This window comes from Coffea arabica, chromosome 2e, assembly GCF_036785885.1.
Source record: "Coffea arabica cultivar ET-39 chromosome 2e, Coffea Arabica ET-39 HiFi, whole genome shotgun sequence".
NCBI lineage: Eukaryota > Viridiplantae > Streptophyta > Magnoliopsida > Gentianales > Rubiaceae > Coffea > Coffea arabica.
The window spans coordinates 3,483,802-3,500,361 of NC_092313.1; the positions used below are offsets into that span (position 1 = coordinate 3,483,802).

General features: G+C 37.1%; 3 protein-coding genes across 3 annotated transcripts; 1 reads left to right on the forward strand and 2 right to left on the reverse strand.

The window, feature by feature from the left end:
* Positions 1-7,269: 7,269 nt before the first annotated feature.
* On the reverse strand, positions 7,270-8,336 carry LOC113730185 (heat shock 22 kDa protein, mitochondrial-like). The gene is made up of 2 exons (XM_027254704.2): positions 7,982-8,336; positions 7,270-7,838 (listed from the first exon to the last, which is right to left on the reverse strand). The coding sequence occupies exons 1-2, from the start codon at positions 8,196-8,198 to the stop codon at positions 7,444-7,446; spliced, it is 612 nt and encodes a 203-aa protein (XP_027110505.1). The 5' UTR covers positions 8,199-8,336; the 3' UTR covers positions 7,270-7,443.
* A 4,095-nt stretch (positions 8,337-12,431) lies between these two features.
* On the forward strand, positions 12,432-13,840 carry LOC113733430 (putative F-box protein At1g67623). Its single transcript, XM_027259799.1, has 3 exons — positions 12,432-12,592; positions 12,692-12,854; positions 13,433-13,840. Exons 1-3 carry the CDS (start codon positions 12,432-12,434, stop codon positions 13,838-13,840), a joined length of 732 nt encoding a protein of 243 aa, XP_027115600.1.
* A 172-nt stretch (positions 13,841-14,012) lies between these two features.
* Positions 14,013-15,207, reverse strand: LOC113730186 (uncharacterized). Its single transcript, XM_027254705.2, has 2 exons — positions 14,885-15,207; positions 14,013-14,646 (listed from the first exon to the last, which is right to left on the reverse strand). The coding sequence occupies exons 1-2, from the start codon at positions 15,057-15,059 to the stop codon at positions 14,159-14,161; spliced, it is 663 nt and encodes a 220-aa protein (XP_027110506.1). The 5' UTR covers positions 15,060-15,207; the 3' UTR covers positions 14,013-14,158.
* Between the last annotated feature and the right edge of the window lie 1,353 nt (positions 15,208-16,560).

Genomic DNA, 16,560 nt, shown 5'->3' on the forward strand with positions numbered 1-16,560 from the left:
TTAGTGCTGTTTCGTGCTTAAATTTCCAGAAATTTTCGAGCTATTTTCGAGCTCGAACTCGAGCTCCTAACGAGCTAGAAATCGAGCTGTCTTCGAGCTTCATGCGAGCCAGAAACTCGAGCGCAACTCGAGCTATTCGCGAGCCAGAATTCGAGCTAAGCTCGCGAGCCATAAACGAGTCGATCTCGAGTTTTCCTGTCGAGCCGAGCTCGAGCTCTATTTTTCGAGCTCGACGAACTCGAGCTCGCATATAAACAACTCTAACTCGACTCGACTTGGCTCGTTTGCAACCCTAGACATGCTTGGCTTCGCCAGGAATGCAGGTCGGAATGGAAGAGATCTATTCTTCCACCGTCTAATCAAAGCCCAGTTATTATTTTATTTTAACCAAGAAAAGGAAAGGTAATAAATTATAGGCCCATCCCTTTAACTGTAAGAATGCGTGGAGCAAATTAAAAGGTCGATCTGAGGTTGACAGGCTAATTACTTAAAATATTCCCTTACAATTAAAGTAGTAAATATAACCTACTTTATTTAATACAGTCAACTTTTCCACCAATAATTGTTTTGATATATGTCTTGAATGGTATTATAATTAATGTAAAGGTATAGTGATTAGTTACACTTCAAATATTAATGTAAGGGTATTTTAGAAACACATTAAGCTATATTTACTTTTTCATCAAAGTTAACTAATTTTTTAAAATTGTTCTAGAAAAAAATCAAGACTGTCAAAGTAGGACAGAGGGAGTATTACTCAGCAAACTTCTTTTATTAGTTCAGGAAATTCAAAATAAATATTCAAAAATAATTGGTATAACTTTACATAGCTGCGAAAAAAATCAAAATTATCAAAATGGGACAGAGCGAGTATTTCCCAGCAAACTTCTTTTATTAGTTCAGGAAATTCCAAAATAAATATTCGAAAATAATTGGTATAATTTTACATGGCTTTGTGAAAGGTATGGCCAGACTTTTAAAAAAATGAAAGAAAGAAAGAAAAAAACCATCTCTGTACCACGGCATGGTTATAACGAAGAGAAAATTTTATTCATTCACAGACTTTGAGAATGTCCTTTATTCATTCAATGACTTTTTTTTTTTTTTACTTTTTGCAGGTGGCTGTCAGGCTGCAGCCAGTGATCTTTAAAAATAAAATAAAATAAAATTTTGTGTCAGGTGCGAGGCTGACACAGCCGATACCAATAGTTTGATACCACAATATTGTCAGAGTCGTAAGTGTTCGATTTTTTTTTTTTTTTTACAATATTCTAAGTAATTAGCCAGGTTGACACGACAAAGTGATTTATTTTTTATTTTTTGAAAAAGGGTAAGAAATGGACTTCGTCATACAGCCAATTAAGTCATCTCATCAGAAATATTTGAAGATCAAGTGTATAATTTTAAAGCAATCCTTATTATTAGTTGGGAAGGTTAGGACACTTTTGACCGTATTCGCGTACTTGACAAATGTGGGAAGCTCATTGCAATTAATGGATAAAATTTCGATAATCTCTCATTACCTATATACATTTTAGTATATATTGTTGCTTGTTTTCTGGTCGGGATAATTTCAGAAATCAGCATGAGGTTTCTGACAATTTTACTAATCTCCCCTGAGATTTGATAAATTATACTAACAGCCTTTGATATAATAAGGGCCCATTTGCTTAATGATGAACCCCAACACATTATCTGAAATTAGAAACTAAAACATAAGAATTAAGTAATTATGGCACAAATCAATTAATTAACAAAATTATCTGTTAACGGCATGAACAATAATGTGGAAAACACAACATTGCGCCATTTTGTGATTAACAAAAGTTGACATGACCATATTTCAATCGTATATCAAAAAAGCTGGGGTAGAACAAAGGAAACACTGAGGAAAGAAATAAAAAAATAAGTTTGTTCTTGAGGATTTTTTCCCTTGGTTTATAAACTAAATAGATGATTTTTTTTGTATCCAAGTAATTTTGTGGAAGTGACTGAGAGAGAAGGTAGAAGAGAAGCAAAATTGGAAGTTCTTTTTTATGCAAAATCACAAAAAGCATATCCTAAGGCAGGTAAACAATCTCTACTATTGTCAATTTAATATTTAAAAATTATAATCTTATTTGAAATTAATGAAATTTTCCTAGAAAATTATAATTGCAAAACATCTTCATTGATAGTTATTTTTGCTAGTACACATTGACAGGAATGCATAAGAAGCATTTGTGGAAAAAAAATTTCATCTCTCTCTTGAAAGTATTTTTTTAATCATACTTTTTTTTTGGAGATGAACTACTTTTGTCACATAATCATAAATCTCAAGGGAAGTGGCCCCGTTTCGATTGCATTTTTCTGAATTTTTTGTAGAAAAATTACTGTAGCGATTTAATATATGTGAGGTAAAAAGACGATAGAGAGATGTGTTCACGAAAAACGTAACAATTTTTTTGAGAGAAATCGCAATTCAAACAGGGTAGTATAATTTTCTAAAACTTGGGATAGATTAGTGAAATTGTCAAAAACCTCAAGAAAGGTTTTTGAAATCATCCCTTTCTGGTATGGAAAGATGAGACACTTCCGTTATGAAAGCAATAACGCATCCGCAAGTACATTTGATGAAAGTTCGCAGATTTAATCATGGAATGTAGACAAGATTAATAGCGATGAACAAGACTTGTCATTGCTAGGTAATTTAATTCATGGCATAAGATCAATGTTGGCTGTATTTGATTTTGTCAAAGTTAATTATGTGAGGAGGACCAACAATGTTCCTGCCCACATCATGTCAAAAATGTCGATGTCCCTTGAGGAAAGTAGAGTATGGTTTGTGAACTTCCCCAAGATTGTTACTGACGCTGTTCTTGAAGATTTGAAATGAATGAATGATTTCTTTTTATGCTTCAAAAAAAAGCATGGAATGTAGACAAAGTTGGTTGCCACACGGCAGTTTTTTCCCCGATTTACAGTTTTTTTTTTTCTTTTTTCTGGATTCTTCAAAAAATTGATTATTATCATCTGAATTGTGGAAAGTAATGGGTTAAATGATGTAAAGGGAGAGAGTGTAAGGGTGAGATCTAGATTCTAATCCTCCGAATCTAGTGAACTATTTTTAATTTTGTCATCTAGATAATCCATGTGGGAATTTTTCTCTTTTCGGAAGCTGCCTGAGAAGTTTCGTTATCCGGTCTATTCGATTGATGTCACATTTGTACCGACCTCAAATCTCATCCGTGGGCAGTGGGCCAGTCTTTATTCGAAAGTAACGAACTTTTCATGCTACGTCACAAATAACTGAGTGCCACGGTATTTTATTTTTATGGGCTAGTCTGAATGGGCCAAAATTCGTAGAGGGGCACCAGATGCTGAAAAGAAGGCGATGGATGAAATATGTGGTTCAGCTGGTATTTACGTCTCCTCTTCCATTTTGAGAATACTTTCCTACGAAAACTTCTCAATTTTGGATTGCTATTTTTTAAATATTTTTGTAAAAAAAAATTATTGTAATGATTTAATATATGTGAAATAAATATACATTCACGGAAAATGTAAGAACTTATTGATAGAAAACTACAATTCAAACACATTTTTAGCTGAAAACTTCAGTACTAAAAGCAATTGCTTCAGCTAAGTGAGTTTTTTGTTAAAATTATATATACTGCAGAAAGCTAATTAGCAGGGAGAATTGAATATTTGACAACATCTCTCACCAACAAATTCAGACAGCTTTTTTTAAAAAAAAATTAATGAATAATGATCCATATCACATATAATTATGTGATGCATCAAATATGTTGTCCAGTCAAGGAGGTGATCCTTCTTTGAATAGCTAGAAAGACAAGTGAACTATTGAGACAACTAAAGCATCAGAGACCCTCGGATAGTATAATAGCTACTTTGATTGATGACATTTCTGGCATGCAGAAGTTGTTTCACATGTGTTCTTTTTGCTTGGTTAAGGAAAAAAGTATGAAAAGTAATAAAAAGACTAATTAAGCTCCTATGCCTTAGGCATTCTTTTGGATGAGTAATGGAATTTTCCTCAGTGTCATTAAGCACTAAATGTACAGTTTTTTGAGCCATTGCTCGCACATATAAGCTCCTTTACACTGAATGAAATTATCCTAACTTTTTCGACCAAAAAAAAAAAGAAAAAAAGAAAGACAAGTGACCATTATATAGTGATTCACCATTCGCCATACAAATTCGAGGGAAATACTCAAGAAGAATTTAATTTTGATGGCATTGATTGTGCATAAAGATGTATTGTATAACATGCACCAAAATTCACACTATATCAGAAGTTGTCCGTTGCAGTCTCAATATTTGTGGTACAAGATCAACTTTAGAATAGAGGCCCGTGATCTGCCATGTTGGTCCTCAACAAAGAAACGTCTACTTGAGAAGACAGAATAATAGCACGATGATGCTAAGCGCCAAAAAATCCGTTGAATACAGAAAAGGGAAAATCGCCAATTTAGTCCCTAAACTTTTTTTTTCTGTCGATTTAGTCCCTATATATTATTTATAGCCAATTTAATCCCTAAACTTATATTTCGGTTCCAATCAAGGAGTTTCGCGGCGGCGCCACCGCATAATTTCCGTCAGCTTCCCAATCCAACAACAAGAAGGGGTATTTTAGGAACTTCCATTCTAAAGCCTTAACCAAAATTAAAAAAAGGTGCAAACTCCACTGAAGCATTCCGCCTACAAAATTAAAAAAAGGTGCAATCTCCACTGAAGCAATCCGCCTGCAAAACAAATCATTCGCCACTAAAGCATTGCTGCCACTCCACTGTGAAACTGCAACATGACGGGCAATTTTCGACAATTTTTGTTTCTAGGATTATATCCTCTGTAAACCCCCACTATCCAATTTCAAATTGACATCGTCACTGCTACAACCATAGCTATTTCTCCAATGATTCTGATTTCGGATGGTCACGGTCGGCGTCGTGGTAGTGACTCCATTGGCAGAGCCATAGCTGTTCCGCCGGAGAAGAAGTTGGTTTGGATCGGACCTGGGATCAAAATAATCGAATGGTTGAATATCCTTAGCCCTTGATTTGATGGATTGGGACATGAAAGCGGAATCATGGCAGGAGTCAGGAAGAAAGATTCAAAGGGCGAGAGAAGTCAAGGGGTCTATGTGGATGTCTTGGGTGGCAACTCCGTCGGTGAAGGAAGGATTGGCGGCGGCGATGGACTCCTCACGAGGACGATAGGTGACTCCAAAGGATGAGCTGAGGCCACCATCGGCTTGAGGGTTTTGCATTTGGTTCTGCTGCATTGGTCCTTGCTTTGAAAATCCACCGCATAATTCAGCCGCATTGGGTTTTACGGGAGATTTGGATTTTGGGTGGGTATTTCTCCATTGAATTGGGTTTTGGGTCTTTTGGGAGATTTGCATTTGGTTCTGCGGCATAATTTCCATCGCCAATTCTTTCGGGAGATTATGCCGCATTTGAAAAGCAAGGACCAAATTCAGACTCATTGGATTTTGAGAACTCAATTGAATTTGGTTTGAGCTCAATTCAGAATCTGATGGAAACTCAATTGGATTGAATTGAGCTGACTAGATTCGAAACTCCAATTCACAACATCCAAGTGAAGTCAAGAATTGAATCTTGAGTTATGAGAAACGGCAAGATTGCACCTTTTTTAATTTTGGTTAAGGCTTTAGAAAGGAAGTTCCTAAAATACCCCTTCTTGTTACTCGATTGGGAAGCTGACAGAAATTATGCGGTGGCGCCGCCGCGAAACTCCTTGATTGGAACCGAAATATAAGTTTAGGGATTAAATTGGTTATAAATAATATATAGGGACTAAATCGACAGAAAAAAAAAGTTTAGGGACTAAATTGGCGATTTTCCCTACAGAAAATTATAAGTGGATGGAGGAACAGAAATTAAAGCGACCCTCCGGTTCCAAATTCATACTCATCAGATTGGCGCCAGAATTGACTTCCCGCCAATACTGAAACACCGCGCATTGCCGCCCTAAGGTTCCCTAATTAAGTTTTTTTTTTTTTTATTGTCACCATTCATATGTTTTTGACAAGTTGAATGCCAAATTGAGAATTCGAAGACCCTGGCAAAGTACATAGACTCGAACAATTGCTTTCATTGGCACAAGTGGAAAGCTAGGTTGGATTAAATTTCCCATTCCTGCACAAGGGAAAAAGTACTCCCAAGAAGAAAAGACAGAAATCTAGCAGGCCGTGTGAATAGGCCCAAGCCTATCTAATTTGTTCAATAGGGCTCTCAATGCACGATAAAATGGCCCGATTCTTCACTCTACATGGGACCCCCGCAAAACAAATGGATTGTTCATGGCCCTGATCAGCAAAAAAGGAATCCATGTAATTTTGTTTCTTGTTCCAGTGTAATGAAAAAAATAGGCCGGCCCAAAATGGGGATTATGTTTATTCCATAGACCAAACTCCAGCGAATCACAGGGGACAGCAGCTACTAGGGTAACAGATGGGGAAATGCGAAGAGCAGCATCGCATCTTCGTCAGGATGATGATCTCCGTTCTTTATCCTTTTCTTACGGTACACTTCTGTTGAATGAGGAGTGAGATTACTCTTGAATGTGGACCAATTCTTCTTATCTCTCGTGAGCTGAGAGCTGAGGTGCAACGTTGCTTGCTTTGTTTGTTTTATTTCCCGATAATCAGAATTAGTACTTTTTTCTTTGATCGGTTCTTCAGCGGAGGAGTTGTGTTTGTCAGATTTCTTCCGACTTAAATTTTGATAATCGCCAAACTCTACAGTTGAATGCTTGATAGAAGCTCCGGAATCGGGACACCAGCGAGCCTCCTAAGCCATGGCAAATGATTCTTCTTAGTTCTTTCTCCAGGGGTGACTTGAAGCGAAAAGGCATAACTTTTCTCACGGGCCTGAAGAAATCGGAATTCCCAAGGCGAGGATGAAAAGAAAGATTGTAGCAAGGGTTTGCGAAGGATTAAAATAAGAATGATCTGGGTTGAACATCCCCTAATTCCAGCCAATGTCAATGCGACGCAGGAAAAGTCAAAAGGTTGAACAATTACCATTGTGGTACCAACAAATGATTTCTGCGGGTATTTTGCATCAAATCAAAACTATATAAGATTGACATGTCCAATCACACTCGAATTATCAAGCAATTAACTATTTTGCATAAACGCATCTTCAACATACTGCTGCTCAAAGAAAATAATACAGAGACCACCAGCCACAAAAAAAAAAAGAAGCTCCATGCATATGTCAAGGAAGATGTACCAACAATTGATTGCATGAAAAACCCACATGTCCATTAGAATCGCATCACTCAGCAATACTAAGATCAGTCCATTTAACCAGTCAGCCCTCAAAAAACCTTTAAAACCTACTGCCCAAAATTTATTAGACTATGCTACTATAAACAGACAAATCACTACCGAGTCAAACTCAAGACAACGCGGGTTCACTGAACATTAACATGGAAAACATCACTCCTCTCCTCCTCCTTGACTCTTGGAATGAAAACCTTGAGGACCCCATTTTTCATCTCAGCTTTGATCCCATCAGTCTTGTAGGTCTTCTCAGGAAGATCGAGTCTGCTCGAGAGTCTCCTTCCCCGTTCAGCATCCTCAGATTCCTTCTGCCCTTCGCCTTTGATGATCAGGGCGTTCTGCTCCACCGAAACTTTGACGTCCTCCTTCCCCAACCCTGGCATGTCCAACGACAGGTTCAGCCCTTCGGCAGTCTCCTTAATGTCCCACCCACGACGGACTCCAGATGTAAAAGTTGGCTCACTGAATTGGTTCACCAGGTCCAAAAGTTGGCTCACGCTCCTCGTCGAGAATGGATCAAAAACTCCTGCACAGCCACCAGACAGAAAAGGAAAAAATAAAAAAGGGTTGAAATGGCTGATAGGAAAAATAGGGCGGGGTTTCAAAGCACATAAGCGTATTCCCAAGAGAGAAACAGACAAAAAAAAATGCGGGAAATTCATTTGGTACCAAAGTAAGGTGAGTAATCGCGGCGATTGTAGAGAGGACGATTGGAGCGGCGATCGACGTCGAGACCGCGTTCGTCATCGTCGTCATCGTAATCGCGAGCGACGTTGGTGTTGAACAGACGCGATGACGCAGCAGACGCAGCCGGGCGGAGGGAATTGACAGAGCGGCTGAGAAGGGTCGATGAGACCAGCCTTTTCAAAGCGAGGGATGCAGCCATCTGACCAGCTGATTCTCGTCGTCGATCGAAAAGAGGGGCAGAAAAAGGAAGCGATTCACAGAAGAGTTTCTTGAGGGTTTTTTCTTAGGTACTATCGAGTGTGCTTCACGCTATCGGAAAGGTGAACTGTGTGGTAAATATATGATAGCTGACTGAGTTCGGAGAATTTACTAGATGAATCTAGAGGCTCCTGGAACCATACACACAGAGTCGCCTTCCGCCGACTAAACTAGCAGGGCTTGGCGGCTTGGCCCAATACGGCAATGCTTACTCAGGATGGAAGGGGCTTGTATTGGGTTGGACTAGTAGCTCACTATAATACTTCTGGAGCCCATCTGAAATGTGTAGGTAAAATAAGGTAGGGAAATTTTATTGAACATCCGTTATCCAAATCATTTTATTTATTTATTTTTTTTGCCATAGTTTCCTGTTTACGGCCAAGGCTTTTAAAATGCGTTATTACTAGGGCTCGTATATTGAACAAACTACTCGATGCTCATTACACGTAATTTGTTTATTTAAAATGTGTTAAAAATGAATCAAACTACTCAATATTCAAATTGAGATTGGCTTGGTAAAAGCATAGTTATTAAATTAGGTCTGAAAAGCAACTTGGCAAATGAGGTGAGTTGATGAATCACTGGTTCAACCAATAGGTGAGTGGTTAAATCAGTGAGTCGCTGAATATATTTAAATATTATGTTTTATAATTTTTGATATAAAATATATGGTATAAATTATAATAAACAATGCTATAGCAAATGCTCATTGAATTTAATTCGCTATAGAATAATTAATTCATATAAGAATCATCATATCATAAATTTATTTAGTAATCCACCAAATTTCAAGTGTAAAATTTTATATGTGTTTAATGTAATTATCTAGCTTATTTACGAATTTTAAGTGCAAAAAAAAATTATTAAAAATAATATTTTATCTTTAAAATTAATTATGTAATATGTTATTTTTGAAACCCATTTTATGACTTATAGTCATAGAGCTTGGGGGTCATAAGTTTTTATAAATATATCAAATAAATTTGTTTTAGAGAAATACAAAAAGAATAAAGATAGAATTGACAAAACGTTCATAAATTATATAAAAAAAGTTACTCAACTAATATATGACAAGTAGTATGGTGGTGAGTATACTATAGATACATGTCTAAAGTCCCAAGTTTGAATTTTAGCAAGAATATTTTTTCCACAAAACCTGGTTTGCTAACAAAACTGGCTGGGTTCTCGGTTTAATCCAGTTGAACTGTCGGGTCGTTGACTAGTTAAAGGATTACACGTTTAAACGATACAATTAAAAACCCAATCCAATCCAGTAGTTGGTTTATCGGATTGACTGGTTTGATCATTGGATCGGGGCGAGTTTAATAATTATGGGTAAAAGCTCGTTAAATCTTGATTCACTAATTAGCCAAGTCAAATTTAAACAATATTTTATATTCGATAACATTCAAATTTGATAAAAAAATTCGTTCAATCTCGGTTTAATAAACAAATAAGCCAAATTTAAATAAAATTTCAAACTTGTTAAAAATAATCAAACAATTTTCATAACAATCAAAGTTGAATTGTGACCTTATTAGTGAAGCAAATTCAATGAAACTAGAGTGTTTTGATTGATTAGACTCATTTATATCCTTAGTTATTAGAACCCCCATAAGTCAAAATTGACAAACAAATCAAATGATTGATATATATATATATATATATATATATATATATATATATATATATAGTCAAAAAATTGCACAAATTGTCCCTTACATATCATTAAAGTAAAAGTTTAGTCTCTCAAAATGAAGATAAGTGGTTTTAATTCTAGCATCTAAAAAGTGGTCATTTTTTGTCCTCCGACGACCTTTCCAACCAATTTTAACCAGAATGTGTCGAGAACTCCTCACGTGCTTTATATTTAAATGGTAAATTTGGTAAATTTATTATTACACTGACCCAAATATAAAGGACCTATTGCTTCCATATTTGTTTTATTATTATTTGTTTTAGGCCTTTTTCAAGATACACAAAAGCCAAATATCTTGTTACATCCTTCAATTATTGATAAGCATATGGTAGAATGTTCCAAAATTTGTCCTCGAAATCATATATAATTCTAAAACAAATGCAGTATTTAGACATGATGAAGCATGCATAAACCAATTTCTATTTTGAAATACGTTTTGAAATCTGGGATTCTAAAACATACAAAATGTACATCCAACTTCCAAATACATTGTGTATTAAGTTGAGATAACTGTCTTCTAATTGTGCAATCTTTTAACAAAAAGGTCCTTAAAATTTGCCTTGATTTTTGCTTTCTTTCTCTTTTCATTTCATGAATGCTTAAATGAAGTGAGTTCAACTAAAACTAACAAAACTTATTTTCTTATGGAGTCTTGCAGGAAAGTTTCTTTCCCCTCCATTTTTCTTACTTCTATGTCTCTTCCGCGCAGATAATATATGAGTTGGATTGTTTTCTCAAGTGTTGTCAATCACAAAATAGCGCTATGTTGTAGCATCAATTGGTGTCATTTTGTAAGTGCACTTATAGTGCCTAATTAGGTAAGAAATAATTCTTAATCTTGTTTAATTAGTTATTTTGAACTTATTTATTACCCTAATTTTTTTGCCCCAAATTTATTTATTAACAACCTTAACCTCATACGGTATAGAAATAAATTCACCCTATCTTATGTCAGTTATAGGTCCCAAATTCATATTAGGAGAGGTTTTCTGCAATTATCCCTATCAAAATTGAGGTTGACTCTCATTCCCTGACTCTCATTTGTCGATCTTCTTCTCAGCCTCTCTTTCACCGATCCGTAGCTCCATAGCCTAGTTAAGTTGCAAGTTCCTAGTCGGAAACTCCGCCATTACTCTTTTCCTCGGATCGTCTCAGCCACTTCACCTCCTCTGCTATTGTTGTCTTCCTCGTTCTCAGCTAGTCATTTGCCGCAATATCTCTCCATTACTCATACGGTTAGCTTCCTGTTAATTTTTTTGTTTCTTTTATTTAAAGGTTTTATTGTTTTGTGGGAAAGAATTATTAACTCTTGTTAGGATGAGTGATATGGTTTCAGAGATATTACAAGGTCTATATCATGGTTCAAAGTCGCGGTCGCGGTCGCGGCTTGGATCGTTCCACATCGGTCTCGACATATGGGTCGCGGTCTCGGCGAGAAGTGAATTTTTGAAATATTTAATATTCTAAAAAATATAAAAAATATGATAAATAAAAATAATTAAAAATTAGTAAAAATAATAAAAATTCAAGTTGATTCGGAGTGACTCGGTGTGACTCGGCCGTTTCAACCCTTCACGATGACGTCTCGGTCTGTCACGTATCTCGAAAACGTTTCGTCGCGATCTCATCTCGGACTAGGCCGAGACCGAGTCGTCTCCGTCTCGGCCGAGTCTTCGAACCGTGGTCTATATACGGGTCATAGACTGAGAGTTCACTCAACTATTTGCACTTTATATTTGGGTCAATGCAATAAGTGACTTGTCAAGTTTACCTTTTAAATATGAAACACGTTATGGATCTGTGATTCATTTGGGCCAAAATCGGCCCAAAAAGGTGTTGGATGACTAAAAATGAGCACATTTTACGTTAATTGTCGATGGAGCGGTACTAAGATTTGTCCTCAATTCGAGCCGTGGCTCAAAATTGACAGTCAATGAGCCCTATAAATTCAAAAAGAGGCAATATCGCATTCTGCCACTCCCTATTCAATCGACTGCACTAAATGACCGTCCAAAGTCGCTGTTTTGTAAGTTGTAACTAAGAAACTGTAGGATATATTAATCGACCCACAAGAAGTCAACAATATAGCCACAAAACGTAAAGCAGCAGTGCGGAACGAAGACACGCAGGAGGCAATTCGCTTGACATAGCAATCGACTCACAATCTCGCTACAATTGAGAAGCGGGCTAGTATCACATATTTTATAGGCTATAGTCAATTTCCTAATATCTATACACTCTGGTTTTTGAACCGACTAAAGAAACCAAAACACAATTGGACTCTGGATCAACAATACGCAAAAGCTTTAAGGAAACATCAAACAATTAGGAAAGCCATCGAAACAGACTTGGACAAGGACACGGCCAACAATTACTATAAAGTGAACGAACGCCCCCATCAATGGTAAAAATTCCAGTACCAGAAGTTTGATCTCTGTTTTCTGCAGTTCCAGCAGCAGGGCAGGCAAAAGAATAATGGCAGGAGTTGGTTCTAGAGCAATGAAAAGAATTAGGAACAGAGGAAACAGAATGCTGGTGAACTCGCCTATGATTTCCCTCCCTCCTGAGCTTGTTACTGAGGTTCTTGCGCGTGTTGCTTCTTCTTCAGCAACTGATCTATTTACAGCCAAATTAAGGCACGTACAAATAGAAAATTTCCAATTCAAGAATTTAGCAATTTTCTTTCTTTCTTTCTTTTTTGTGATGTTGAATATATATATATTTATTGTTTTCAGCTGCAAGGTGTTTTCTCAAATTGCTGAGGAAAGCTACGTGTATAAACGGGTCTCACTCGACAAGTTCCCCGTTGTGGCATGGCACCACCGTCGCCAAATTGCGGCGTTCTTCAACAAGTGTAAATGCAGTAAAAATCCCGAGGCCTTGTATAGACAAGGAGTGGTATGCAATATATACGCTCAAATCCCAAACACTCCAGATAAAATCTACGCTGTTATGGTGACATAACGTGCTAGTTAATGTCTGATCTCTTTACGCTTCAACACTCAAAGAGATTTGAACTTATTAGTGCCGGATCATACATGTCCACTTAAAATTTACTCCGATTTCATCACTTTTTAAGACGCTACGCAAGTTTGGAGTACGTTAATTAGATAGTCTTGCCAAATCTTGCGAATAAATAAAATAGATAGCCATAAAAGAAGGAATAGAAAAGTTACGGCCTTGTTTGGAAATGGATTTTCTACCAAAAAATGTTTATGTTTTTTCGTGAACAGATTTTTCGATCACTTTTTTATCTCATACATATCAAATTGTTACATATATTTTTTACAAAAACTTCAGAAAATTGCAATCCAAACACTAACTCTTTTGGGTGTTGTATCTCATTGCAACACGATTTCCCTTTTTGTTTTTGGTTTCACGATGACCACAAATTAGTTTAAAGGTGGTCCCTTATACAGCCAAGTTCTGGTAATTAGCCAGATTACTTACGATTTAAATTCGATCCAATTGCTTAGGTTGATTTTTTCGGGGGCGAGGAACTAAACTCTGCAATCGAATGCTTGAAAGAAGCTATGGAGTCGGGACACGAGGGGGCTTCCTACGCCATGGCAATTATTCTCATCTTTTTCGGTGGTGACATGAAGCAAAAAGGCATAACTTATCTCAAGGGAATGAAGAAATCAAGAAATCTCGAAGGAAGGATCGGCTATTGTCGGGAGAGTTTGCGTAGGATTATAAGGAGGATTTGGGTTAAAAATCCGCTCGTTTTGAATGAGAGACCAAAATGCTGTACCATGCAACACGAGAAACACAAAGGCTGGACCAGGTATCAATTTGATAGAGACGACAACACCTGCGAGGCCTGCAAATGTGATGAAGAAATTGCTTACATCTGTGATGCGCTCCCTCAAATCATCATCTGACTTCAACTTGTTATGTATAGAATTGCTTTGGACGAATAAAAAAACATGTTTATACCATCTTCTTCCTCAAAATGCACCTTCAGCGATCCTACTGATAAATACTGATAACATAAATTACTGATAAGTAACCATCAGACCGAAAAGAGGTAAATCAGTATGAGAAATATGCATCTTCAGCAAAATAGGCAGCGCGAAAAAGTTACTGCCAAAGCAATATTCATTTGAAGGATAAACCTTGACAATTGCGAGAGAAAACACCCAAAAATTTATTACAAGACCGCAACCGGACAGGAAACTGGAGGGAAACCTGAAAGGCAATCATTTGTGCAGTTTTCTTCGGAAGAAGACGGTTCCCGAAACATCCATCAATAAATGACGAACTCCAGCATACACGTGATAGAAAAGGGCTAAGGCAGCAATCTCGGCGGATATTAGGCTGAGTTTCGATGAATAAAAGAAGAATTGGTAGAAGCTCCCGTGGCTGAAGCAAATCGAACCCATCTTCATAGAAGCAAGATAAAAAGACAGGACTAATGCGGATAGATAAATTCCGGAGATTCTGTTTAAAATTGACATCGTCGAGTTCACCTGGGGCTGGTATATAGGAAGATGAGGAGATAAGGGGCGGAAGACATTTTTTCTTGTATCAACTTTCGGGCTGACATCATCATCCTCTTTGCCCGTCACTCGCAGATTCAGACCATCACCGGTCTCCTTAGCTTCAGACCCAGGACCGACTCCGGATGCGACCGAAGAGTACTCACTGAATTGGCTCACGCTCCTCCTCCAAAATGGATCAAACACACCTGCATTAAAGACCCAGACAAAAAAATTTTTAAAAAAAATTAAAAATAAAAGATCAGTCGAAAAATCGTCGATTTAAATAAAAATAGAAAGGGACCCATACTTCATTTCCGCTGCGCTATATCAATTGGCGATAAGTAGGAGAAGATCAGAGGCTAGGATGAAAATTCCCCAAATTATATACATAGAAGAGACAGATTATAGATCTGGTAGGGGAGCAAAAAAGAAAAAAAAATTTACCTGGAAAAGAGGATAATTCGCGGCGATGGTCGAGAGGACGATCGGAGCGGCGGTCGACGACGTCGAAAACACTTGATGACGCAGCGGAAGCAGCCGGACGGAGGAGGGGATTGAGAGACCGGCTGAGAAGGCTGCTCGATGAGACCAGCCTCTTAAGAGCTAGTGACGAAGCCATCTGATGATCTGAGTTAGCAGCTGATTAGGTAGTTGCTCGAACTCCCGGAGCAAGAAAGAAGGAAAGGAAAAAACAATAGATCTGGGGAAAAATCATCAAGGTTTTCTCTCAGGCGACCTGAAATGTTATCTAGGTGGTTTCCTAGTAGGACTGCAGGATGGATAAACTTCTGAGTACGGAGAGTTTACCAGATGAATCCAATAGGCTTTTACTGGGCTTAGCCCAGAATTATGGGCTGGGTTAGATGGGCTGCGGATTTTCCTTGTAGAATACTTTGTGTATATTACTACTATGAGTGCGTTTGATAAAATTAAAGTATAAAATTTAAAATTTAAAATCTGAATTTATTAAATTATTGAATTATTAAATTCATTAGCTTATTGAATTGTTGAGTATTAAATCTAATACATTCGAGTGCATATCACATTCAGTGATAAGTGAATAGTTTATCACTTAATTTTGGGAGCATGTTTTGCCTATAATTCACTTATAACTTAATTTTGGGAGCACATTATATCTAGAAAATTCAGTTTCACTTAATTAATTTGGATGTTCAATTTTTGGTTATCAAATGATTTGAATATATTAAGATCTGATTCTATTAAATTTAAATGCTGAATTAGATTATCAAACAGGAAGGAATCTTATCGGGTCAAAAACATTTTTTTTTCTAATTTTTGTCTATAAAAAAATCAAGAATTAATTGAATAATTTCTAACTCCTTCGATATTTACCGATTCATTTTATCAAACCAAATACTTAGAACTCGGTATATTTAGCACGACTAATGCGGCATGTTAGCAAAGTAAATGCTACCATGTATAATTATTTTAAGGAAAATTTGTCAAATTGGTCCCTAACATTTTTACAAAAATTTTTTTAGTCCCTAATATTTAAAATCAGCCAGAATAGTTCCTAACATGTAAATTATGAGTCAATTTGGTCCTAATGCTCATATTTGCTCTTTTTTCCAACTAAAAATAGCACACCGGCATAATTTCAATGACAAAATCGGAAACATTCGTTAATCCCAAATTTTCCAAGCTCGGATCTGACTGAAATTTCTGATCTGATTGAAATTTCAGGAAAAATCCACGTTAACAAGGAAGGAAGGACCCCCAAGGATATCTTCACTGAAACTCACTAGGAGCTCGTGAAGAGTGGGGGACAGTGGCTGACCAACATCTCCCAATCATGCTCCGTCGCGGCAGCACTCATAGCCACGGTTGCCTTTGCAATATCAACCACCGTTCCAGGCGGTGTTAAGCAAGACATCGGTACGCCAACGCTGGAGAACGAGCCGGCATTTGACTGCTTCGCCATTTCATTCCTCGTTGCACTTTGCTTTTCGGTCACCTCCTTAGTCATGTTTCTAGCCATTCTCACGTCCAAGTACCAAGAAAAAGATTTTGGCACCAGCTTGCCTAGTAAGCTTCTGTTGGGCTTAACTTCGCTGTTTGTATCCATAGCTTCCATGCTCATCTCATTCTGCTCTGCCCAC

What these genes read in the sequence shown, in the direction of transcription:
- LOC113730185 (XM_027254704.2), bottom strand. Translation starts at nt 8,198, where the DNA reads ATGGCTGCATCCCTCGCTTTGAAAAGGCTGGTCTCATCGACCCTTCTC. An exon ending in CGATTACTCACCTTACTTTG is followed by an intron (nt 7,839 to 7,981) that starts GTACCAAATGAA and finishes GTGGCTGTGCAG; the next exon opens with GAGTTTTTGATCCATTCTCG.
- LOC113733430 (XM_027259799.1), top strand. Translation starts at nt 12,432, where the DNA reads ATGGCAGGAGTTGGTTCTAGAGCAATGAAAAGAATTAGGAACAGAGGA. An exon ending in CTATTTACAGCCAAATTAAG is followed by an intron (nt 12,593 to 12,691) that starts GCACGTACAAAT and finishes TATTGTTTTCAG; the next exon opens with CTGCAAGGTGTTTTCTCAAA. An exon ending in CCTTGTATAGACAAGGAGTG is followed by an intron (nt 12,855 to 13,432) that starts GTATGCAATATA and finishes CCAATTGCTTAG; the next exon opens with GTTGATTTTTTCGGGGGCGA.
- LOC113730186 (XM_027254705.2), bottom strand. Translation starts at nt 15,059, where the DNA reads ATGGCTTCGTCACTAGCTCTTAAGAGGCTGGTCTCATCGAGCAGCCTT. An exon ending in CGAATTATCCTCTTTTCCAG is followed by an intron (nt 14,647 to 14,884) that starts GTAAATTTTTTT and finishes TCTTTAATGCAG; the next exon opens with GTGTGTTTGATCCATTTTGG.